The 26,582-nt window shown below is 43.8% G+C and overlaps 1 protein-coding gene across 10 annotated transcripts in view; it reads right to left on the bottom strand.

The window, feature by feature from the left end:
- Window positions 1–26,582, bottom strand: part of LOC141144997 (glyoxylate/hydroxypyruvate reductase B-like) — a 106,685-nt gene that overhangs the window by 11,789 nt on the left and 68,314 nt on the right. For all 10 annotated transcript variants that reach the window (XM_073631187.1, XM_073631194.1, XM_073631193.1 and 7 more), the window contains 4 exons: window positions 20,244–20,635; window positions 19,225–19,399; window positions 16,357–16,532; window positions 13,627–13,723 (listed from right to left, as the gene is read on the bottom strand). In XM_073631187.1, coding sequence (XP_073487288.1) covers window positions 13,627–13,723; window positions 16,357–16,532; window positions 19,225–19,399; window positions 20,244–20,635 — 840 coding nt within the window. The remainder of the gene's footprint in view (window positions 1–13,626; window positions 13,724–16,356; window positions 16,533–19,224; window positions 19,400–20,243; window positions 20,636–26,582) is intronic.

Here is a 26,582-nt window from a genome sequence, read left to right on the forward strand (position 1 = left end):
TCATGCGCATTGTGTAGGTCCAATACATGGATTAGGACACAGGCAGACTGCATTCTGATTGTTCTGAACAGGCTGCCTGCACAGATCAGCAGGGAATACTTATGTGTCCTGCACAGGCATACAGATCAGCATGCCTGTGTGAAAAAGTCCAAAAAGCAGTACGAGTTTGATTGACCCCGGGTGAACAGCAAGGATAGGGAAAGGCATGAGATGGCCACTTACTAGGTCTCACTGAACAAGTCCTCGAGAAATGTTCAGCCTCCCCACAATATAAACAGAGATTGCCACACAAGCAATACAAGCCTTCAAAGAGAAGGTCAGAGGAAAGTAATCTGCATGTTCTGAAGATATATGCACCACTATAATTATTTAAATATTAGCGCACACCCCTAGGAATTGTTTCAACTGCTGTACCGCTCAACCAATGGTTTATTTCTATATACACATAAAAAACAGTTGTAGCTTTGTAATGATCATCCCTCCTATTCTTTACAGGTCACTGTTCCCTCAGATTTGTATGTTTATTTACAAAGAGTAACCACTATCTTTGCAAAGAAAAACTATATCCACACAAAAAGACACCTATAGCTTTAAAAGAGAAGTATGGAGTTTGGGGTTTTTGCAGATTTATACTTATCTAGGTGGATGCAGTATTGATCAGATGCTGGATCTGTCCCCCGTCGGCTTTAACACTGAGAACCGAGCAAACTATGGAGGGGCAGGAGGGGCGGGAGCGCCCGGCTCAGGCCCAGGCATGTGGGTGGATCCTGACCCCAAAGTCACGATCTTGCCCGAGCTTGGACCAGCTCTGTGACGTCAGCAGACAGCAGACTTCAGCCAAATTTTAAAGCGTCACCTATGGAGATTTTTCAGTACCAAAGTTTGGCGTCATTCCAGGAGTGTGCGCAATTTTAAAGCGTGACACGTTGGGTATCTATTTACTCGGCGTAACATAATTTTTCAGATTATACAAAAAAATTGGGCTGACTTTACTGTTTTGTTATTTTTGAAATCAATGCGTTTGAAAAATTGTTGCACAAATACCGTGCGAGATAAAAAGTTGCAACAACCGCCATTTTATTCCCCAGGGAGTCTGCTAAAAAATATAAAAAAAAAATATATATATATATATATATATATATATATATATATATATATATATATATATATATATATATATATATATATATATATAAGGTTTGGGGAGTTCTGAGTAATTTTGTAGCAAAAAAAAAAAGATGTTTTTTACATGTAGGAGTGCCAGAACAGGCCCGGTATGGAAGTGCTTAAAATAAGTGTATGTAATCAGATACAAAATTAGCCAATGGCTCTATATTTAGAAACAAAAGTAACCACTTTTTCCTTGTCCTTTGAGTCTGTTCACACTTGCCCGTACTCTAAATTGCAGAGGTTTAGCGATTGGGTAGCAGCCGATTTGGGCTGCAGTTTTATGCAACAAGAGGGCCGATTTTATGTGATAGACCAACACAAAGTGACACATAATTGTGAAGTGGAAGGAAGATAATAAATGGTTTTCCAAATTTTTTACAAAAAAATATATATAAAAAGGGGTGGCGTGCATTTGCATTCAGCCCCCTTTACTCTGATGCCCCTAACCAAAATCTAGTGGAACCAATTGCCTTCAAAAGTCACCTAATTAGTAAATAGAGTCCACCTGTGTGTAAATGAATCTCAGTATAAAATCAGTATAAATACAGCTGTTCTGTAAAGACCTCATAGGTTTGTTAGAGAACCTTAGTGAACAAAAAGCATCATGAAGGCCAAGGAACACACTAGACAGGTCAGGGATAAAGTTGTGGAGAAGTTTAAAGCAGATTAGGTTATAAAAAATTATATATATATATATATCCCAAGCTTTGAACATTTCACGGAGCACTGTTCAATCCATTATCCGAAGATGGAAAAAGAGTATGACAATTCCAAACCTATCAAGACATGGCCGTCCACCTAAACTGACAGGCTGGGCAAGGAGAGCAGCCAAGAGGCCCATGGTTACTCTGGAGGAGCTGCAGAGATCCACAGCTCAGGTGGGAGAATCTGTCCACAGGACAACTATTAGTCGTGCACTCCACAAATCTGGCTTTTATGGAAGAGAGGCAAGAAGAAAGCCATAATAAGTTCCATTTGCAGTTTGCGAGAAGCCATGCGGGGGGACACAGTGTCAGGAACCATGAATCAGACTGAGAAAGAAATGCAGTAAAAAAAAAAATCACACCTTTTAATATAATGGTAAAAATGGTACAGATCAGTAAACGTGGTCAAAACATGAGCCAAAGCGGGTAGTCTGACAGGCCAGTAATCAGGAAACCAGAGATCAGCGTAGTCGGAGGCAGAAGAACTGGATCAGGAACCAGAAGGGACGTCAGCTGGGCAAAGTCTTTCACAGAAACACAGCAGAGAATCTGAAGATATATTGACCAAGGCGAAGGCACGAAAGAAATAAACAAGGCAGATTAAATAGCCAGAAGGGGGTAGCTGTAGGCGGGACCGACTAGCAGCAAATGATAACCAGGTGAGCCACTGTGGAATGAGTGCCGACAATTATCAGACAGCTGAGGAGCCCGAGCAGAGAGAAGGGAGCTACTGAGAGCCCAGCCCTGAAACACAGCAAACATGTGGAAGGTGTTCTGGTCAGATGAGACCAAAATTGAAGGTTTTGGCTTAAAACCAAAACGCTGCGTGGCAGAAAACTGACACTGCACATAACCCTGAACACACCATCCCCACTGTGAAACAACAGGGAAGCTGGTCAGAGTTGATGGGAAGATGGATGGAGTCAAATACAAGGCAATCTTAGAAGAAAACCTGTTAGGAATCTGCAAAAGATATGAGACTGGGGTGGTGGTTCATCTTCCAGCAGGCCGACCCTAAACATACAGACAGAACTACAATGGAATGGTTTAGATCAAAGCATATTCATGTGTTAGAATGGCCCAGTCAAAGTCCAGACCTAAATCCAATTGAGAATCTGTGACAAGACTTAAATATTGCTGTTCAGAGACACTCTTCATCCAATCTGACAGAGCTTGAGCTATTTTGCAAAGAAGAATTGGCAAACATTTCACTATCTAGATGTGAAAAGCTGGTAGAGATATAACCAAAAAGTCTTGCAGCTGTAATTGCAGCAAAATGTGGTTCTACAAAGTATTCACTTAGAGGGGCTGAATACAAATGCATGCCACATTTTTCAGATATTTGTAAAAAATGTTGAAAACCATTTATCATTTTCCTTCCACTTCACAATTATGTGCCACTTTGTGTTGGTCTATCACATAAAATCCCAATAAAATATACATTTACTTTTTTTGAAAAATGTCAAGGCACTGTATGCAGTCTTCTCTCAATGCAAGTGGCTCCTGCCATTATGTTGCAGAGATATAAAGTCACCACTCCAGCATGGAACAGTAGAAAGAAAGTTATCTGACAGTTTCAGTCTGTAGTGTGCAGATCTCTGCTCCCTTCTGTTTGTGTCTCTCCCAGGGATGAGCTCAGGCATGTTCGGACACAAGTCCAAACCAGCCTGAGCTACCCCGCTGGGAAGCTGTCAAAGCTGACAGTCAGTCATAGTTGGCAGAGGCATTGCCTGCTCGACAGCTGCACTTATGCAAGCGGCATGCATACATGTGGCTGCAAGTGAGGAATGCCTCTGTCGCCTATGATTGGCTGCCGGCTTTGTATTTTGTATGTGTATCTGTTCTGAAGGGCTGGCTTCAGTCATTGGGTTACTAGCAATGTACTGCTGCACTCACATGACAAGGTGTCTTTGTTCTAAAACGGACCGGGCCTTCCCTACATGTCTTCAGCAGGTGTGATTTCTGCTGGCCACCGCCTGCAGTAACAGTTAAATGGGGATTAGAAAAGCTGCCCAAATTGCCATTGTTCCTTTGGATTAGTGGTCCTGACTCCCTCAAACCACCACATTCACAAAAAGAAGAGTATCTCACTGAGCTGGTCATCCTTGACAGCAATACAGCAAAAGCCTGAGGTTGGTCAGATCATGCATACTGTACATGTCTTGCCTCATTCGGAAGTAACTACAATATAACTACAGTAACAATGTTAGTGCCATTGGTAACAGTGAATGCTGGGCAAATTTAGGTGTTAAGGAAACTCCCAGAAAGAAAGGACCTAGATTAACACTAAACTCTGGTTTCATAAAAAAAAAAAAAAAAAAAAAAAAAAAAGAGGTTAGCAGTACACCAAAATTAAAATTTTAGACACAAACCAAAAATTCAGGATGCAGTTGGTCGAAAACCGAAATGGACAGTTTTTTAAATATATAATATTTTTTAAAATATAATTGCATTAAGTTCGACTTTTTAATTAGTAGTTTTTGAATCACTTTTGCATTTAAAAAAAGCGCAAGAAAAGCTCAAATAAAATGCATCCCTTTAAAAATTCTATGTATGTCTTCACACTGGTTAGTTGCACTTCCATTGCGGTGTAAAGCACCTCCCCGTTGAAATGCATTGAAAATGCTGCAAAACTGGGTGTGTGTGTTTTTGAGCCACATGACCTATCAAAATTGTAGCAAAAATCGCAAGCGAATAGTAGCCATTATTGACCAACCAAGCCTTCAACTTCACCTCATCTTGCTACAGAAAATAATTTTCGTAGCGGGGAATCTTTTCTTGTCAGGGCTCATGCGCATTTATTTTTCGATTATATTTCTAACACTATTCTGCCATCATGCATTAGAAATTTGTTTGTTTTTCCAAAAATTTCCAACATACCCAATGTCTCAGATTCGATGGCCGCACGAAAATTGTGCCCACTAATGGTGGGAAATTAGAACTATAATTCTTAGTTACGATTTTCGAAAGAAAATTCATTCGGAATTCAACCCATGTATAGCCAGCTTAATACAGGTATGTATTGGCATTTTCTATTGTTCTCAGCCTCCTCTAAATCTCCAAATTCATTTTTCTTTTCAACTGCTGCGATCTGACTTCCTGTTAGAGGGTGGTTAAGTTTGTTCTCCATGGTCCCGCTATGTGTAAGAATATAGCAACCTTCTTTTGCTTGCTTCAGAAGTGAACTGTGGACTATAGGATTTGTAGTGTGCATAGAGCAGTGCACATGACCACAACTAAAGTGCACTGCTTGACCCTGTACCTGCTTTCCTGTGTGTGTCTGCCTTGAGCTAGAGTGTTGTTCCTGCATGGTCTTGGACTGCTACTATGCTCCTGGATTGAAGTGGCACTAAATGATATCCATATTGTCCAAAAATAATCCATACACATCCACTACTTAGGCTCCTTTCACACTAGCCAATTCCAAAGTTGTGATATTTTTAGAGCAACTTTGGAGTCCGACTTTGAAGTGACCCTGATAAGACTTTTACACTCTCTGGCAATGAACCCGCAATGCAGAGACTTCAGTAGTGTCAATTGGAACGGCCTCTCATAGAGATACATGGCATTTCACATGTCCTGCAAATCTGGGTCTCACAAGTCGGAACCAAAGTCGCACAAACGTGAAAGGAGCCTTAAATGGCTTCTTCAAATTGTTTCCTATTGGGTTTTTGTTCCTCCTTGTAACATTCTCTCTGATCACCTGAGCCTCTTCTTTCCCCCCTCACTTGCACCTGAACCTCTCCTTTTAGCCCTCACTTCCATTTGTTTGGAACAAACAGTGCACATGAGTTGCACTCATGTGCACTGCTCTATGCACACTACACATCCCATAGTCCACATTCTTTTGTTCATCTCGAAAAAAAGCAAGAGAGGGTGGCTATGTTCCTACATACAGCGGGACCATAGAGAACGAATGTAGCCACTCTCTAACAGGAAGTCAGATCACAGCAGTAAAAATGTCACATTTACTGCATGTATGTTAAATTGCTGTGTTGGACTCCAATGAATGTTTGGCGATTGTGAAATTCACTGCTTTAGGCCCCTTTCACACTTATACGACTTCAAAGTCGCGATTTTACCGCGATTTCACGTCCGCGATTTTGGGAGCAGTACTACTTTGCCACATTTTTGGCATTAACAAATGAAAACATACAGTAGTTGGTATGAATCATAAGGGGGAACTCCACGCCAAGTTTTAAATAAAAAAACTGGCATGGGTTCCCCCGCAGAGGCATACCAGGCCCTTAGGTCTGGTATGGATTGTAAGGGGAACCCCCTACGCCGAAAAATCAGCGTGGGGGTCCCCCCAAAATCCATACCAGACCCTTATCCGAGCACGCAGCCCGGCCGGTCAGGAATAGGGGTGGGGACGAGCGAGCGCCCCCCCCCCTCCTGGACCGTACCAGTCCGCATGCCCTCAACATGGGGGTGGTGGGTGCTTTGGGGCATGGGGGGGGGCCCTGCGGGCCCCCCCCCCACCCCAAAGCACTTTGTCCCCATGTTAAAGAGGACAAGGGCCTCTTCCCGACAACCCTGGCCGTTGGTTGTCGGGGTCTGCGGGCGGGGGGCTTATCGGAATCCGGGAGCCCCCTTTAATAAGGGGGCCCCCAGATCCCGGCCTCCCACCCTATGTGAATGAGTATGGGGTACATCGTACCCCTACCCATTCACCTAGGGAAAAAAGTGTCAATAAAAAACACACTACACAGGTTTTTAAAGTAATTTATTAGGCAGCTCCGGGGTCTTCTTCCGACTTCAGGGGTCTCTCCGGCGTCTTCTCCTGGTGTCCGCATCTTCTACCAGCTCCACCGCTATCTTCTGCCGCTCTTTTGCCAGCGGTGGCCCGGACTTCTGGATCGTCTTCTTCCCTCTTCTCTTTCAGAGATGTTGACACAACGCTCTCTCCAGCTGCAATGATCTCTGAGCTCTCCGCAACGGACTTATATAGGCGGTGACCCCGCCCCCTTATGCCGTCACAGTCCCTGGGCATGCTGGGACTGTGACATTTAGGGGGCGTGGTCACCGGGTGATGGCCACGCCCCCTTATGACGGCACAGTCCCAGCATGCCCCGGGACAGTGACCTCATAAGGGGGCGGGGTCACCGCCTATATAAGTCCATTGCGGAGAGCTCAGAGACCATTGCAGCTGGAGAGAGCGTCGTGTCAACATTGGAAGAAAAGAAGAAGGCAGAAGTCCGGGCCACCGCTAGCAATTGAGCTGCAGAAGATATCGGAGGAGCTGGCAGAAGATCAGGACACCGGGAGGAGACGCAGGAGAGACCCCCGAAGTCGGAAGAGGACCCCCGAAGTCGGAAGAAGACCCCCGAAGTCGGAAGAAGACCCCCGAAGTCGGAAGAAGACCCCGGAGCTGCCTAATAAATTACTTTAAAAACCTATGTAGTGTGTTTTTTTATTGAAACTTTTTTCCCTAGGTGAATGGGTAGGGGTACGATGACCTTATTTAAGGGGGCTCCCGGATTCCGATAAGCCCCCTGCCCGTAGACCCCGACAACCAACGGCCAGGGTTGTCAGGAAGAGGCCCTTGTCCTCATCAACATGGGGACAAGGTGCTTTGGGGTGGGGGGGCCCCGCAGAATGCCCCCCATGCCCCAAAGCACCCACCCCCCAATGTTGAGGGCATGCGGCCTGGTACGGTCCAGGAGGGGGGGGGAGCGCTCGCTCGTCCCCACCCCTATTCCTGACCGGCCGGGCTGCGTGCTCGGATAAATGTCTGGTATGGATTTTGGGGGGGACCCCACACTGATTTTTCGGCGTAGGGGGTTCCCCTTAGATCCATACCAGACCTAAGGGCCTGGTATGCCCCTGGGGGGAACCCACACCGTTTTTTTCATTTAAAACTTGGCGCGGCGTTCCCCCTCAGGATTCATACCAGACAGCTGTCAGCACTGCCTGTCGCTCATCGCGAAAGGAAAAAAAGTTTTCCTTTCCCGATCAGCGAACCAGGCTTGTGCTTACAAAGTCGTACTGAAATCGTGTCTATATTATTCAGGCACGATTTGCATGCTACTTGAGGGTTTAACATTGAGGTCTATGGAGTACAACTCGCATAGAAGTTGGACCAAAGTAGTGCAGGGACTACTTTCAATTCGGCACGACTTAAAGTCGTGCCAATATGAATGGTAGTCATTGAAAATCATGGAGAATGACTTGTCATACGATTTTGCAGTACAAAATCGTGGGACAAGTCATATAAGTGTGAAAGGGGCCTTACAGGTATTCCATTATAATGCTTTAATAATATTTACATTTTTATTTGTAAACAAACTACTTGAACTCTGGAAGCAGGGGCGGACGTACAGGTGTCTCCATTGTGACAGGGGCCCCATTCATATTCTCTCTCTCTCTCTCTCTCTCTCTCTCTCTCTCTCTCTCTCATCTTAGATTGCAAATTTAAGAATCCGTGGAGGAACATATATCCCATCAATCATTTTTCCTTTTCACAAGCACCCCGCTACAATATGCATTTATATATGTCTGTGTTTATATATGTGTGTACATGTATGTGTGTGTGCTTATATATATATATATATATACACACAGTATATGTGTATGTATGTGTGTGTTTATATATGTGTATGTATGTGCGTACATGTGTGTTTACATGTATGTATATGTGCTTTTAATCCTGATCCCCTATATGATTTTTTTTTTTTTTTACCGCTTGTTAGTAGTACCAGCAAGAAAATGCCATTCTTTTGAAAAAGCGATCCATGCTCAGATCACTTTTCAGAGGCATTTGATAGCTAGTAAAGAGGCAATATGCTGCCTCCTGACTGTCTGTTTTAACTCCCTAAATGCATCATCACTATGCTGCAACTGCATGCAATGCGCACAGTTGCGGAGTGGTTGCAGTGCAGCCCCATTCGCCTAGGGGTATACTTCAAGGGTGCCCTGACTGGAAAAAGATTGAGAAACACTGGCATAGAGGAACCGATCTCTCCATTTTCCTCCTGCAGCCGCTGAGAGATCAGTTCCTTTATATGCAGCCACTCCCACAGCTCCTCCTATGCAGCTTCTTTCTGCTGGCCCCTGTGTGCTCTCCAGCCACCCCCCCCCCCCCCCCCCATTCCCCTCGTCCCCACAGCTCTGCAGGGTTCTCCCCTCTCCTGCCGGCTGCTGCAGGGAATTTTTCAGGATGAAGCCTTTTCTGAATGGAGAGTCAGTGATCCATCCTCTGTCTTTTCATAACTGAAACATAGTAAACTGTGTTTACTATGCTCCTGTTTATGAATGAACGGGAAGCCTCTGTACAGAACTAATAAAATTAAATAAACTGCGCTAAAACAAAGGTTATATGTGTTGGAGTGAGTTAATAGTGTGACCTAACACCAACAAAAATATAAAAAACGAATCCAGTAAATAAAAGTCCAAATTCCCAAAGTAGTAGGTATTCAGTATAAATGTGGATACTGTTCCAAATGAGCTATAATTGCTCTTACCAGAACTCCAAAGATATAAGCGGATGGCAAAAAACCCTTGCCAGGGCCTCTGAGGTATTGGACCAATCAGCACCGTCCGTGGTCAGATCAAAATCCCCTCAATGAATGCAGGAGAGAAGCAAACACAAGAAAAACTGGCCATAGCGTAGTATGTTAAATGCTAAACATGGACATACGAACATACCAATCACCCTGGTGTGCACATAAAAACAACCAAAAAGAGGGGGAGGGAAGTGAAAAAAAACCCCACCACCGTGGCTGTAGATTGTGCTTACCGACTCACGATGATAAACAGGTTCTTAGTAGGTTAGGAGCTGTCATAGAGCACCTTGATACGTCCTCATTAACCCGAAGTTTACATCGTCAGTAAACCACCCAGAATATAAAAAATAAACTCTCCATGGTGAAGTACGTTTAAAAACGAATTTAATAAATAAAATATTGCACTCACAGAGTAAAAGCACTTATATCGCATAAGTATATGTCGCCGGCCGGCATACAAGCATGGAAGCGAAGCTCGTCCTACTTCCTGGTCTCGTGGTAGCGTCGCTGCGTGCGTACTCAGACGCGTTTCGTCATCAAAAGGACGTTCTCAATGGGGAACGTCCTTTTGATGACGAAACGCGTCTGGGTACGCACGCAGCGACGCTACCACGAGACCAGGAAGTAGGATGAGCTTCGCTTCCATGCTTGTATGCCGGCCGGCAACATATACTTATGCGATATAAGTGCTTTTACTCTGTGAGTGCAATATTTTATTTATTAAATTCGTTTTTAAACGTACTTCACCATGGAGAGTTTATTTTTTATATTCTGGGTGGTTTACTGACGATGTAAACTTCGGGTTAATGAGGACGTATCAAGGTGCTCTATGACAGCTCCTAACCTACTAAGAACCTGTTTATCATCGTGAGTCGGTAAGCACAATCTACAGCCACGGTGGTGGGGTTTTTTTTCACTTCCCTCCCCCTCTTTTTGGTTGTTTTTATGTGCACACCAGGGTGATTGGTATGTTCGTATGTCCATGTTTAGCATTTAACATACTACACTATGGCCAGTTTTTCTTGTGTTTGCTTCTCTCCTGCATTCATTGAGGGGATTTTGATCTGACCACGGACGGTGCTGATTGGTCCAATACCTCAGAGGCCCTGGCAAGGGTTTTTTGCCATCCGCTTATATCTTTGGAGTTCTGGTAAGAGCAATTATAGCTCATTTGGAACAGCATCCACATTTATACTGAATACCTACTACTTTGGGAATTTGGACTTTTATTTACTGGATTCGTTTTTTATATTTTTGTTGGTGTTAGGTCACACTATTAACTCACTCCAACACATATAACCTTTGTTTTAGCGCAGTTTATTTAATTTTATTTGTTCTGTTGGTGTTGTCGCACTGTTTACTGCTGCTTATCCTTTTGTACTTCTAGCGCTGAATTTTTTTGTTTTATACTCTGTACAGAACTATTCCTCTCCATTCATTGTGAGGCTGAGGCTGCAGAGAAGGAGATGGAGGGCTGTATCCTCCATCTCCTTTCTCTGTCTCAAAGGTAAAACATCAGAGGTCTGTTTAGACTCCTGATATCCCATCAAAGCCCCCCAATGGGGCTCCTAAAAAATTGTAAAAAATATTAAAAAAAAATATTGTAAAAAAAAAAAAAAAAAAATGAATAAAACAATTGATAAAAAAATAAAATGTTTGGGAAGGAAGGGCCCAGTCTGGGGTCAGGGTGGCCCTTCATCATTTCTTGCATCGGGGCCCTGAAGGTTCTAGTTACGCCACTGTCTGGAAGGTTTTACCCCCTACATGACTATTCAGCACTGTGTTACTTTAACTTGCAATTCTCATGCAACACTCTACACAAATTACATTTTCTATTTTTTTCACACAAATAAAGCTTTTTGCTTTTTCTTTTGGTGTTATTTGATTACCACTGGGTTTTAAATTTTAATATATAAACGAAAAAAATACTGAAATAAAAAAAATAAAAATAAATAAAAAACATTTTCTATTTTCTGTTCTAAAACATATCCAATAAAATCAAATTTCTTCATGAATTGAGGCCAAAATGTATTCTGCTACATGCCTTTGGTAAAAACGAAACTGCGTTTTTGGGGATGCTAGCATAGTTCTGATTGTGATCAAGATACTGATCCATACAGACACTATAATGGCGATGATCAGCGACTTATAGTGTGACTGTGCGGCAGGCAATCTTGCACTAACAGACACTGACTGGGAGGGTCTAATTGTCTGACACTGACGTCGCTAGTGACACTAATACAGTGATAATGTTGTACACTGTACAAATGACACTGGCTGGGAAGGGGTTAACATCAAGGGGCAACCTGTGTGCCTAACAAGTGTAATGTGTGCTGCTTTTACCAACAGATCTGGCTGTTTTTTCTCCCTGAACTCAGGGTCAATTTTAGGGAGAAGAAACAGACAGATTGCTGTCTGTGCAAAGAGTTCTGTGACTGGCCACAGCCGATCAGCAGGTTTAGTTCTGTGACTGGCCACAGCCGATCAGCAGGTTTAGTTCTGTGACTGGCCACAGCCGATCAGCAAGTTTCAGCCAAACTCAGTGATTGGACACAGCACAGGTCTGCAGCTGCCAAAACAAGTAAGTACACTGCGTTGTACAGGAACGTCGCAGTGCCTGGCTGTGCCACCCATTTGCAGTATGTCTACTTGAGCAGACGGAAAGCGGTTAAAGATTATATTCAAGAAACTAAAAAAATATAAAAAAAATATAAAAATGGAAAAAAATTGTTTCCATTTTTAATATATGTTATATGCACCTCTATCTTCCTGAACTGCAACTGTAGATTATGTTACTTCTTGTGTAAAAGATTTATTCTATATTATTCTATTTAGCAAATTAAAACATCTAAAGACTCAACATGGCAACAAATTTATTTATTAGACAGTCTGGGGAGTTCCAAAATCTGTATAACCACAACAGCAATGCAGAGTCAACAGAAATACAACTATCTCAATGTAGCATAAATATCATACGCCCTTGCTGGTCTATTTGCTGCATTCACAATATCACAATGTAAATCAATTGCCACAAAGCTAATTTTACAAACACTAAAGCCCCTTTCACAAGACCGTTCCGATCAGGTCCACCTGTCAGTTTTTCAGGCAGGCCTGATTGGAAGGTCCCTTCAATCGTATGGACCGGCAGGTGTAAACGGACTTGTGTTGGTTTAAACCCACCTACCTCCGATCCGGTCCGATATAAACGAACAAAAGGGGATTTGTAGGTAGATCGGAGATAGTGGGTGTAAACGCACAGTTGAGTCTGTTTACACCCGGCCATTAAGGATGAGCCCAGGCGTGTTCGCAAGCTGCACGTGCAGAGCCCGCCAGTAAGTCGGCACTGCTCAGCGCTAATCACAGGCAGTGAGACATTTTCCCGATCCGCGGCTGCAGAGATCCCAAAATGTCTCACTGCCCGTAATTAGAGCTGTGCAGTGCCGACTTCCTGGCGGGCTCTGCACATGCGGCTTGCAAACACGCCTGGGCTCATCCTTACCGGCCATCCATACAGCAGAGCAGGCTTCGTCCGTGTCTGCTCTGAAAAAAACTGAGTGGACACGTACCTGTCATCTGCCCGCTCTGCTCTGGTCAGCAGACAGATCCGCCCCCCTTCCCTGGCAAGCTACCCCGCACCCCCATGTTGAAGGCATGTGGCTTGGAATGGTTAAGGGGAGGGCCTGCCAGGCTGCATACTCGGATAAGGTTCTGGCATGCGATATTGATGTGGTGCTGCGCTAATCCTAGCAAGGTTCTGGCATGGATTTTGGGAGACCACGCGCCTTTTTTTTTTTGCCCGTGGGGTTCCCCTTGAAATCCATACCAGACCAAAGGGTCTGATATTGATTTTGGGGGACTCCACGCGTTATTTTGTTTTTCTTTGTGTGGGTCTGGTATAGATTGGGGGTGGACCCCCACATCAACTTGTTTTTTTGCTGGCTCTTTTCTTTACATTCTGCTATCAGCGGGGAATTCCCCCACTGACAGAAGAGATAACTCATGGTTGTTATGACACTAGTGGGTACCATCTCCTTAACAACCTGCTGCTGACAGCAGGGATGAATCCCAGTAGTAAACACATAAAAAAGGCGCCAACAATGCACAAAGGCGCACTGCAGTAGCACTACAAAATATCACTGGAAATCGGATCAAGATCATATCACACTAGTGTAAACCAGGCCTTAGTTAAGGCTTTGTAAAAAAAACATAAGGCTACAAGTATAGAATTTTCAAGCATAAGAAGTTACCTAGGCAAGGGTTCTGGATATGTAACATCTAGTGCAGCAGCTTTGATTTCTCCCACTTGTAAGGCTTCCACCAAAGCATCCTGATCAACGACTGGACCTATGGGCAAAGAACGTGATCAGTGTAAATAGTTCTAAAACGTTCAGACTAAAAATGATAAATGGTGTTAAAACTAGAAGTTTAAAACATATATTGTATGTCAAGCCAAAACATGTTTTCTCATTTTGGATTGCATGAGGAAAAATCAGAACCCCAGCCAGGTTTTTACTGCAATCTAGGGATCAGTTAGAGAAATGTACCTGTACTTCCTGTTCTGCTTAAAATGTCACAATACAGGAAGTAAGGAAAGATCTGTAACAAAGCATTTTATTTCTATACCTGTTGCTGTTGGAGAGCTCCCTTTACTTCATTGTTATCTTTCTAAGATAGCCCTTTATAGCAGTAAAAAGCCTGACAGGGGTTCTAAAACTACAGGACATATAGCATAAGAGAATGTAAAGGTTTTTTTTCCAAAAACAAAAATGCACAATAACAATTTATCTAACATACAGTCATTATTAAAGCTGACGTTTAGACAAATGCCTGTACACACAATAGGATTTTCAACAAAATCCATGGTATTTTACCGACGGATGTTGGCTCAAACTTGTCTTGCATACACACGGTCACACAAATCTTGTCGGAAATTCCGAACGTCAAGAACGGGGTGACGTACAACACGTACGACGAGCTGAGAAAAATTAAGTTCAATAGCCAGTGCGGCTCTTCTGCTTGATTCCGAGCATGCATGGAACTTTGTGCGTCGGAATTGTGTACACATGCTCGGAATTTAGGACAACGGATTTTGTTGTCGGAAGATTTGAGGTCCAGATCTCAAATTTTGTGTGACGGAAATTCTGATGAAAAATGTCTGATGGAGTCTACACGCGGTTGGAATTTCCGACAACAAGCTCCCCTAGAACATTTTTCGTTGGAAAATCCTATCGTGTGTATGGGGCATAAGAATAGTTTTGCTCCTATAGCTGCACAACACTTATCTCTAATGAACTATGTCCCACGTCTGTCAGGCATCTGGATCCTGTAGAAATCTTCTGTGCAGTGATGACAGGTTCTTATCCTGCTGTTAAACTTTCAGAGTTAATAGCTCTAGTTCTTCTGTGAGCTGCAGTGAAAAAAAATGGATAGTGGCCTTCCCCACCTCCCTCTTAAGAAAAAACTGTGCATTAAATACACTGCATGTAAATCCATTTTTGAATGGGGGACAGTCTGATGAATGACAAGATCCTCTCCCCTATTTAACTCCATCACTCCCTGCCCGACACACACTTTCCCATCCGATGCTGCTGCACTGACGTGCATGTCTCCACTTTCTGCCACTGCACCTTCCCACCACTGCCCTACACGTTACCACTACACCAACTCACACTTTATCACTCTCCACCTGTATAATGATGCATTTTCCCTTCTATCGTCTCTGCACCGACTCACGCTTACCCACTCTGTGCCACTGCACCAAAAGGAATTACACCACTCACCGCCACAGTGCTGTTGCACTGACGTGCACTTTCACATTTGCTACCACTGCACTGACCCTCACTTCTCTACTAACAGCCAATGCGCCGAAGCACACTACTCCACTAGCACCCACTGTACCAACATTCATGTCCTCTTTCACTGCTTCGATGCACATTTCCTCACTTGTTGCTATTGCACAGATGCAAACCCCCAAATCCCAGCTCTAGCAAAAACATTTTAATTTTGTTTCTGACAAAGCAGGATGGATTAGAGCCTCTGTGAGGCTTTTATTGCCATCTGTGTCCCTATTAGAGAAAATAACCCTCACTTCCTGTCAGGACTCCATTCAAACTAAAACAAACAAAAAAAAAAAAAAAAGTTTGGCTGGAGTTAGGCTGGCCTTACACTGGTAGAATTTGTTATGAACGTTCATATGAAAAATCTCGCCAGTACAATGCTTACAGAAACTAGATGAATGTTGTTTTTAAGTTCTCTAAAAATGTAATTTGATTTTATTAACCGATTTTGAAATAAATGTAATTTTCTGAAGGAAAACCACATACAATGGAAGCAATTCAATTGAGAAAAGATTTTCAATCAGTTTGATAGAGAATGACAGTCGATTTGGCTCAACCAACCATTCAAAAAATATACTCTATTTTCTAATTTACCCTGTACATTACTATGTAATATTTTTATGCAGTACTGATCCTTCAAGGTCCTGTGGGAGATATGTGTCTACTAGGCTTGTGTATGCAACTCCCAAATCCCTTTAAGGTTAGGTTCACACTGCTACAATCTGACTTTCAGTGTGATTATGTAGTGCTACTTGGACTGTATTTGGACACTACTTCAAAGTGGTTTGCATATTCTATTGGGCCAAAATTGCACTGCAATTGCACCACAGTAGTACAGGAACCTTTTCCAAATTGCTGAGTCGCATTGATGTGAATTGACATCACTGAAAATAATGTGATTTCCCTTCTCATGCGTTGTCGGATCTGAAATCGCACTAGTGTGAACCAGGCCTTAAAGAACTAATCTTTCATATATATTGAGTGCCAGAGTTATTCTTTTTGAGTTTTATTTCTGTAAAACTTTTATATAAACACCTTTTAAAAAAAGAAACAGGAAAAATCATATAGTTATACAATGAAAGTCATTATTTTATGTAGTTTTTACCACACAAAGACCAGGACTAGCAGACTTATACAAACCTCTGCTGACATTAATCAAAGTTGCTGAAGGCTTCATTAGTTTCAATTCTCTTTTCCCAATCAGTTTTTCTGTCTGTGGAGTTAGGTTAACAACCAGTATTACATAATCTGACTGCTGGAGCAAATCTGCCAGATTTTCACAGTACGTGGCCCCAACTGACTTTTCCTCTTCCAGTCTGCAAGAAATTTTAAGAAGTAGAGTACATTGATGCTGGGTGGGTAGGGAGGTCTACCAGACCACCATCTGATGAAAAAATAAACATATTACAAAAATATATCACAAGCAGTTTTTTGTATGCATTACTACTTTATGCTAGATTCACACTTGCGCGGGTGGTTGTGGATGCAGGACAGCGTGCAAATCAAATCGTACCCACCTGCTAATAAACCACGTTGCCTCTTTTGCAGATGCGCGGGGCTGCCATGTATTCCTAATTAATGAATTCCTAATTTTTGGTTGTGGGAAACTGCATGGTGCACAAGCATCATGTGATTTCTCTCTGGCTGCATTTTAAAAAAAGGTGCAGGAAAATTTTTCATGCATGAAACACAGGCGCAGGAGCCCAGAGCTGCTTACATGTGAACCTAGTCTTACATTTGCCAAACAGAACTTATCTTCAGTAAATAATTGAAAGTAGTATTAATTTTTGTGTTTTGTACATAAATAGATTACTGTCAAGCAGTGCAACATTCCCTAGTACCTTTCTTCCCTGAGCGTAACCTCAAACACGTGAGGCTACACTCACACGGGCACATATGGATTTGTAGCATTCAGAGCTGGATAAATATACCAATCCTTGCTGGCAGCCCTGATTTTCCATCATGTGAATTTAACCTTACATACCATCCCTGCTCCCCGCCACTGGCTCCAGCTCCACAGTGCTACTTCCTCAATTTTCCAAAAAGTGCACCAAGGACAGTGCACAATCCAGATGGTGTCAAATTAGAAGCTGGAGGAGGAGCAGGAGAGTGGCCTGGCACCAGAGCTATTGGCTTCTATGTACGCAAGAAGACTGGCCCATAGAGCCATCCTGGAACACACACGCATGGGTCCCTGTAAGGAGTATATAGTGCAGTTTTTATTACAAAACACAAAGAATTGCCCATGCAAATGATTGTCTCCAAAGTTACACTCTGATAACTTTTATGAATTCATTAACTTACAATCTATCATTACATTTAACTTGATATTATTCTGATATTTCAGGGGAGCGTTTTTTACCTGTCCTGGCTAACTTGGTTTAGAACTGAACACCAGGCAAACAACTAAACATAGATAAACTACATATAAAAGAGCCATTTTTCCTGACTTGCATTTTTGGCCATTTAGACCTGAGATTTACTCAGCTCTGCTACATAGCACATCCTTGATAGAAAAGGGGGGAACTTGTTCTTTCTCTGTTGCAGTTTCACTTTCACTACAGATCTTCTATCCATTTCCACTCTGTTACTGGACAGTGAAAAGAGAAGTAGCACATTGATGAGCTCATCTCTTTGCTCTTTCTTCCCACCAGCATGCTCCCTGCACTGCAGCACAGCTGACTGCCTCCTTGAACTGTATCTCCCTCCCCCTATCTGAGCTCTGCTGTACAGACTGTAGAAAAGACTGCAAGAAGCTGATACCAAGTCAGATGCAGGTGCCTATACTAGTGCTTACATTAAACATAAAAAAGAATGCTGTATTCAATTACTGAGCTGCCTTTTTTGTATCTTTTTTTGTGTCTTCCTGAAGTTCATCAATCAATTTATTTTTAACAAGTTTAAATTAGAGCAGAACTTTAATAAAGTGAATGTCCTAGGTCTAGGGGAATTCAGCATAAAGCCATGTTCTACTGTACAATCTAAGAAACACAGCTTACTAATGCCTGCCTGATGAGCCAACGATCCCGTGTCATTTGGCAGAAGTTATTCCTACAGACCTCTATGGAAATTGCCCGATACTCTGCATGGTGCAAGCCAGCTGAGGGATCAGTTCCCTTTTCTAATACTAATAATTATTGGGAACAGTTTCTGTTCTGATGTTCTTGGTTAACTCAGTTAAAGTTCATTGCTGTTGGGTTTAAAGGATTAAAGGTTTCTTAGCATCTTCCTCTGTTAATTAATGATCAGCGTGACTAATGATTACCAGAGGTTGTACTTAACCACAATGTCAGTGCCGAGAGAAGTTCAGGCATATTGGCCCCAGTATAAAAGCTGTAGGAAAAGTGATATGCTGATATAGGTACAACAGACACTTGTGTTTCCTGCTTAGTTAGGTGTCTTTATACAGTATTAGATATCAACATTTTTTTTCATCCAACAGTGTACTTCAAAGTATTAACAGCATTTATTTGCCTTTTTTGTTTGCCTCAGATGTAAAACATACGTAGCTGTAATGCTCTAAAATTGTGTTAATGTTTTTTTTCCATCTGGCTTGATTTTTAAATTGAATTGAAGGTGATGCTTGCAGGGCCACCCACGGCTCAAATTTTGTCTGATTCAGCAGGAACTGAATTTAGCCTGCATGTGATTTTCTTTCAGGAGTCTTTCAGTAAGTATGTGGATTATGGTTTAGATAGTGGCAGATATTAAAGCGGAGCTCCACCCAAAAGAGGAAGCTCTGCTTATATCCCTCCCCCTCCACATTTTGAAAAATCGGCTCGGGTGAAGACATCGCTGGATTAGTGGACAGATAAGTGTGCTAATATTAAAAGTCAGCAGTTACAGTATTTGTAGATGCTGACTCTTAATTTTTTCTGAGCTTGGAGCCCCTCTTTAAATACGATAAAGAATATGTGGCAAAGCAAGCAGGCAAAGCTAAATCAATACATTCTTCTATAAAAAAAAAAGCTGATAAAGAGCCTTTGAAAAGTATTCAAACCTTCCTACCTTTGATGTCTGTTATGATACAGAATCTTCATTTCAAATGCCTTTGCTCTTTGTGCAATTTTATATCCAATCTTTCCCATTCCGATAATGCCGACAGTATTCCCTGTTATATCCCCTCTAGATACCCAGTTAGCATGGAAATGTTCAGTGTCTGGAGACATTGCAATCTTGTGACCTATTCAAAAGGAAGATATTTTTTAAGTGCGTACTGTAATTTGCTGTGCATCTTATTGAAAGTCTTTTCATAGAAAAAATATAGTTTTAGAATGTTTCTGTCTAACTGGACTGGCTTTAAAAGGGAGTTTAAGCTGCTTAGATTTTGTCTTCTTGGAGGGCTGGGCTGTAGGTGGGAGCAGCTAGCTCATCCTCCCAGCAGCTCGCTGAGAGGCTGCGCCAGCTGGCCGTCTGGGTGGAGTCAGGATCTTTCCAAGCTTTAGCCCAAAACAGGTCACAGTAGTGCAGAATAACATGCACTCGTATGATCCTGGAAGAAGCATAGCCAAAATAGCTTTACTTCTCCTTTAAATATGGCTCCCACTTTTGTTTCCCCATATATAATAAAACCATACATATTCTAATCTAAGACAGGTCGAACACAGTGCAAATTTTTTGCAGGAAAGAAATTTGCATGAGTCCCCCATCAACACAGACAGTGCTGACAAAGGAATTCCTCCTGCCGAGCAATTGTCTGCTGCCGGAGGGGGCAGCCGTCCCCGCCGGGATAAGACAGTATTTATTGCTAGCAGCCGCTAGCGATAATTGCAAGCGAATCCGGCAGGCTGGTTGCACCCAAGTTGGTTGATCGATCAACTTGGTACATTCAGCCTACCTACACAGGGTTAGAATCTCGGCTGGTTCCAGCTGAACCGGCTGGATTTGAACCGTCTATGGCTGGCCTTACATTATAAGACGGAGTAATATAATAATAAACATTGTCATCACTCTTACGGTTTTCATCTTTGGGTGGTAGGAGATATCACGTTAACATAAGTGAAGATAATCAAAGCCTTGAATATTACCTTCCAGAAAACTCCTGGCAGACACAAGCAGCAGTGTCATGGCCAAGTCAGCTGTAGAATTGGTCACAGCGTTAGGCGTGTTGGCAACTTTCACCCCATAGCTGGATATCATCTTTAGGTTTAAATGATCCACTCCTGCTCCCGCACTTGCAATCACTTTCAGTTGAGGAAGGCATTCTAGAAGCTCTTTGTCAACATCAGGCTTGTTTGCCCAATTAAAGATGCACACTATCTTATCTGCTACCTGTTCTTTCTTCTCCTTTAACTCTTTCATAGTGATCAAAGTAAATCGCTCCTCCAAGTAGTCCACGTGCTCCTCCATAACGCCAAAGGATCCTCCTATCTCCTGCACCAGTATGCAAGGCAGGTCCTTACCTGTCTCCATCTTGAAACTGAAACAAATAGATGAAGAAGGTAGAAATGATTAAGTTTATCTCTCATTCATCTACAGTGAACTATGCTCTAGAGTACATGTGTCAAACACAAGGCCCATGTGTTGAATCTGGCCCTCCAGGCCATTTTATGTGGCCCTCATACTACTACTACTATTACTAATACACTCACTACTGCAGCTGTGGGACCCCCTCATCTTTGCCCCCACCATGTCTCAACAATCAGCAGGATAATAGTAACAAAACTGAACCCCCATAGTAAGAGAGATTTTAATGGCAAGCAAAAACACCAAAATGAAACATGAGGTAAAAAATATCAATTTATTCAAAGGTTAACCATTAGCCGACCTGCACAGGCAGATATACTGCGGCATGTCGGCTCTCCTGCGCGAACTGAAGTACCTGTACGTCAGTCCGTAGAAGGATAGCGAGTGCGCACTGCGGGAGCATGTCCGTGGGTCCCGCGGACTCTATGTCCGCCGGCAGCCCGCCATCGCCTTGTACACAGGCAGAACAGGGTACTGCCTATGTAAACAAGGCATGACATGACAGAGATCTTCTGTTCCCAGTCATCGGGAACAGTGATCTCTGTCATGTTCCTGGCAGCCCATCCCCCCTATGTAATAATGTCACTGGTCCCCAAAAAATGTCACTTGGGGTCAGATTTGTCCGCCGAAATGTTGCAGTCCCACAGATTCCCGCCATTACCAGTAGAAACAATAATAACATATTAAAAAAAAAGTCCCTAAATCTATCCTGGATATGTATTATAGCAGAAAGTAAAAAATGTTTTTTTTTTTCAAAATTGTCCGTATTTTTTTATTTATAGCGCAAAAAATAAAAACCACAGAGGTGATCAAATACCACCAAAAGAAAGCTCTATTTGTGGGGAAAAAAAGGTCGACAATTTTATTTGGGTACAGCATCGCATGACCGCGCAATTGTCAGTTAAAGCGACGCAGTGCTGTATCGCAAAAAATGGTCTGGTCATTAAGGGGGCAAATCTGTCCGCTGCAATGTCGCAGTTCCACTAAAAATCACTGATCACCACCATTACTAGTAAAAAAAAAAAAAAAAATTATAATAAAAATGCCATAAATATATCCCCTATTTTGTAGATGCTATACCAATCAATCAATATGCGCTTATTGCGATTTTAACAAAAATATGTAGAAGAATACATATTGGTCTAAACTGATGAAGACATTTTTTTTTTTGGATATTTATTATAGCAAAAAGTAAAAAATATAGTTTTTTTTTTTTTTTTTAAATTGTTCCTCTTTTTTTGTTTATAGCGTAAAAAATAAAAACTGCAGAGATGATCAAATACCACCAAAAGAAAGCTCTATTTGTGGGGAAAAAAGGACGTCAATTTTGTTTGGGTATAGCCTCGCACGACCGCGCAATTGTCAGTTAAAGCAACGTAGTGCCGTATCGCAAAAAATGGCCTGGACATTAAGGGGGCAAATCTTTCAGTCCTTAAGTGGTTAAAGCAGTGTCAGAAGTATAAACTCCAAAAAATAAGGGTGGATGCCGTGCCCGTAAATGAAATCCTGTTTTCTCTTACGTTCATTGACGGACGCAACTCTTCTGATTCTTGACCATAGGGATGCCCCAGAGCAGTGTCTCAAGAAGAGGTGGGAAAACCAAAAACAAGGAATTTTAACAGCAGCCTGCAAAACCCTCCTGCCAAAACAAGCATCCAACGATGCAAACACATCAATTTGTAAAATGTATTTTTTAAAAGTGTGCACAGATAACAAGCAAGCCGCCTTGCAAACATGAGACACAGACACCTGAGGTCTAAATATTTAGGTGGCATCAATCACCCTGGTGGAGTGTGCCGCAACGGGCGAGGGAGGAGCCCGACCCTTAATGATGCACTCCAGAACAATTGTCTGCTGAATAAAACAGGATAAAGTAGCAGAGGAGGCCACCAGGTCTTTTCTTGGGCCCTCTGTGAGCACAGAGAGAATCCAACCTCTAAAAGGAAGACATAGTAGAGAGGCACACACAAACTGCCTGGACCACATCCCAAGAGTGCAATGCAACTGCTATGGCATTGACTGATTGGCTCCTGACTGGCAGCCCCCAGAGAAGATCAGTCCAATGCTCCAGAGGCAGCCTGATCGCTCGCAGTCCTAGGACGTTGATGGGTAGCCGAGCCTCCTCCGGAGTACAGCAATTTAGTGCCAATCTCGAACCCAGGACACCTCCCCAGCCTGACAGGCTGGCATCCAGTGGAGGCAGCAAAGGAAACAAAGGCCACCAATGGAGGGAGGCCCAGATGAATTTGGTTGTCTGATAGCAACAGAATTTGCTTCTGCAGAGCTCTCATACAAAACTATGCACAGGGGATCGCCTTGAAAGCGAACACCATTAAATCCAGAGCCTGCATACAAAACCGTAGGGAGGACTGCTTGTGGGACTTGAGTAGTTGAACTGCAATCAGGCTTTCAGCTCTCATCCACCAGGAATACCACTGTGGCCTGCTTCAAGCTGAGACTCAGTCCCAGACATTCCAGCCTCCTGGTCTGGATCAGGGTAGACATCTTGAGGTTCAGGACCCAAAGTCCTACAAGAAGTGCGTCGTGATCTCCACGCTGTCCGTCTGTGCAGCCCGGGAGTCTGCCTATTGCAGTAGGACGTCCAGATAACCCATCAAGGGAAACTCACAGTTGTCTCAGTAACAATTGAAGGTAGCACCTTGGAGATTACCAAGAGGGGGGGGGGGGCAACCTGAAGGCGAGTGCCACAAAACGATAATTTGCATCCCTCATTGCAAACCAAAGTTATCACTGATGTCCCTCATAGATGGGAATGTGCAGGCATGCATCCTTGATGTCTATAGATGCCACAAAATCCCCCTGATGAAGACAAGCCACCACCAATTGAATGCATTCTATCTTGAACTTCTGCACCCGCACAAAGCAATTCAAGGCCATAGAGGTCCAAAATCGGGCAAACCCTGTCCTTTCTTGGAACTGTGAACAGGTTGGAGTAAAACCCCATGAAACCATTCTGGCTCAGGCACCGGGATTATCGGTTCTTGGTGCCTCAGATCCTGCACCGGCCTGCACAAGGCCCAAAGGCACGATGGCAGACAGGAAAGACTGAAGGGAAAGATTTTCTCAGGTGGATAAAAAAGAAATTCTATCCTGTTGCCAGACACAACCAGTTTGTGGACCCACTTGCCTGGAATGAGGGAGGTCTATGGGCCCAAAAACCAGCAGACGATCCCACACCCTGGAAACACGTGGGGGTAAACTGCCATATTGAAGAGGGCTTGTCCGCAATCTTGGTAGACTTGTGTGTCTAGGAGACCTTGGAATCACCAACAGGGATCTTGAAGCACTTGTCAGAGGTGCCAGGGGAACAAAAAAGCTCCTGGGCCAGTAAAGCAAGGTCCAGACTTTGATGCGGTTCAATTCCTTTCTTGGCCTGTGAGAGGAAGGTACTCTTGTCTCCCATGAGGCTCCTGATGATGTCATCCAAGGTAGCACTGTAGAGACGTTTTCCCTGGGGCAGTGGATCAACCAAGGCCTTTTTAAAAGTCAGGTCAGCAGATCTGCATTTGAGCCAAAAGCAGAATACAAGGACACATCGCAAACATACTTCAGGCCCTGGACTAACTGGTCCGCAAGATCCACGTACATCTGATTCACTTGTCTAGTGGGCAAACTTTGCCGCAGAACCTTAGCTTATTCCGTAAGCGTCAGATACCAGGGCTGTGACCAACACAGCTCGCAAGACCAATCAGTATGGCAAAGATAGAGAAGGCGACAGATTCTGCCCAACGGTCTACAGGATGTTTAAAGGAAGGAGATTCCATCATCAGTATCATGACAAATGTTCGAAGACACAGGTGATGGTGGAGGGGCGCTTCCTGCTTGCCTTGCGCCTGAATGTTGCCTCCACCTGGGAGATGAATGATTCCAGGGCTGCCGACAGCATGTCTAGGGGAGACAGAGGACCCTGAAGAACCCTTGAACTCCATAAGTGGATTAGGAGGGGACACGTATGCCTAAGACTCCGTACCGGCCACTCATTCAGGCAAGGCACCAACAATTAGGACATCCAGGGAGAAGGGGGAACAACCCCCCCCAAGCCGACTACAGCAGAGAGGGAAGTACCCCAGGGAGCATTTACCACCACCCAACAGCCAGGGGAGTGTTGTGGGTGCTGACATGAATGCCGCCTGTGGATGTGGTCAGTGAGCTAGCAGTGGATGCTGCTGTGCCGACCGTTCCTCAGAAAGTGCACCCTCCTGTCCTAGGGACAGCCTTTGCATCCAGCATGAGAGGGGGGAATCACCGGCAAGACGGCAGTTGCCTGGCTACAAGAAAATGCCTGCCATGCACTTCCCAAGGCCAGCTCCCATACAAGTCAATGGGAATGTCCACTGCAAAATGGCAACCCTTCCTGTCTACCCCAATATGGCTGCCAGATCACTGAGAAAATGTCTTAGGCCTGGTTCACACCTAATGTGTTTTTTGGTGCTTTTTGCACTACAGTTCATTTAACATGGTTTCCTATGGGACATGTTCACATCGAGGCTTTTTTCAGGTGTGGCGTATTTGGAAAGGGTCGAGGACTTTTTTCAATGCAAAACGGTGCTTTTTTTGGTTCCACATACTTCAATGGAGAAGCTGCAGAAAAACATGTAATGCGTTTTTGCAGAAATTGTTTCTTTTAATCAGCCCAACAACAAATTGGTCAAAAAGAAAAAGCATTACAAAAAATGAAAAAAAAACACAAATCGCAGCAAAATCATGTGCGCAAAAATCAAAACGCACAGCAAAAAGCACAGCAGAAACAGATCAAAAGCAAACTGCATGGGGGGCGTGGCCTGACACAGCATGGAGTAGGACGTGTATAGCCTGAGCTCCGTCCATTACTCCTGCTAACATTAATCCTGGACTGATTATACTGCCTCACCTGCTGGATCACCTTCCCTGGGACACCTATAATCCGCAGAACTAACTACTGAAACGCCCGGATACACGGCGGCCCAAGTGGAGCCGTGATCTTCCACACGGCGGCCGAATTCATGCAAGTCCGCGGCTTCGGCCTACACCTGGAGGTCCGCGGCCATCTTGGTCCTCCCTAACCTTAGACCTAATCCAGGATATCTGTGCCCTTCCGATGATTAGACGCTGGAAACCTCCTAGGGAAGCTGGATCACATCAATCCTCATGTGTGTAGAACCCCCTGGCCCTCAGTACCCCAGAGGATACGGTGATAGTATTTGGGCTGGGTTGTGGCCTAGGACTGCACGTGGAGACCGGCGGCCTTCTTAGCACACCTGCTCATCCAGTCTGTACTGCATCTACGGCCTGCGGCCTTCTCGTTCCCCTGTGAACAGCTTATATTGGGGTCCTTTCATATCTCCTGCTACAGCCCCAGATTGCTAGCACCCCAAGCGGGGAAGTAAAGTGTCGAACACTCGCCACATAAGAACAGCCCTCGTCCCAGAGCATACGGGTGGCCTTGAGTCCCTCGCCAGCACTCTCCCCTGACCCACAGGCAATTAATTTCGCCAATACAAGCTTGGAGACTTGGTGGATACTGCCCGGACCCTCATAGCATGTCACCAACCAAAAGCACAGAAGGCAGCGGCGGCAAAACTTGATCAGTACCGCCGACAAGACAAAGAGGACATGGAGGAAGATGGAACCTCTCAGAAAGCTGGGGGGGGGAGAACGAACAGCGAGTGACACTGACAAACTCCTTGAAGCAATCACCTTTTGCAGAACTTCTCTCACAGCACAAATTGAGGAAGTCAAGATGGATATTTCCCTTATCAGGCAAGACTTTCAAAAGCTCAGAGGCATCCACCCCTAGCTGAGACCAGACTGAGCACGGTGGAGGATGCCATTCCACCCCTACAAACATCCTCAGATCGCATACAACGGCAAATACAACAACTCCTTACAAAACAGGATGA

The sequence above is a fragment of the Aquarana catesbeiana genome, linkage group LG05, assembly GCF_042186555.1.
Source record: "Aquarana catesbeiana isolate 2022-GZ linkage group LG05, ASM4218655v1, whole genome shotgun sequence".
NCBI classification, from domain to species: domain Eukaryota; kingdom Metazoa; phylum Chordata; class Amphibia; order Anura; family Ranidae; genus Aquarana; species Aquarana catesbeiana.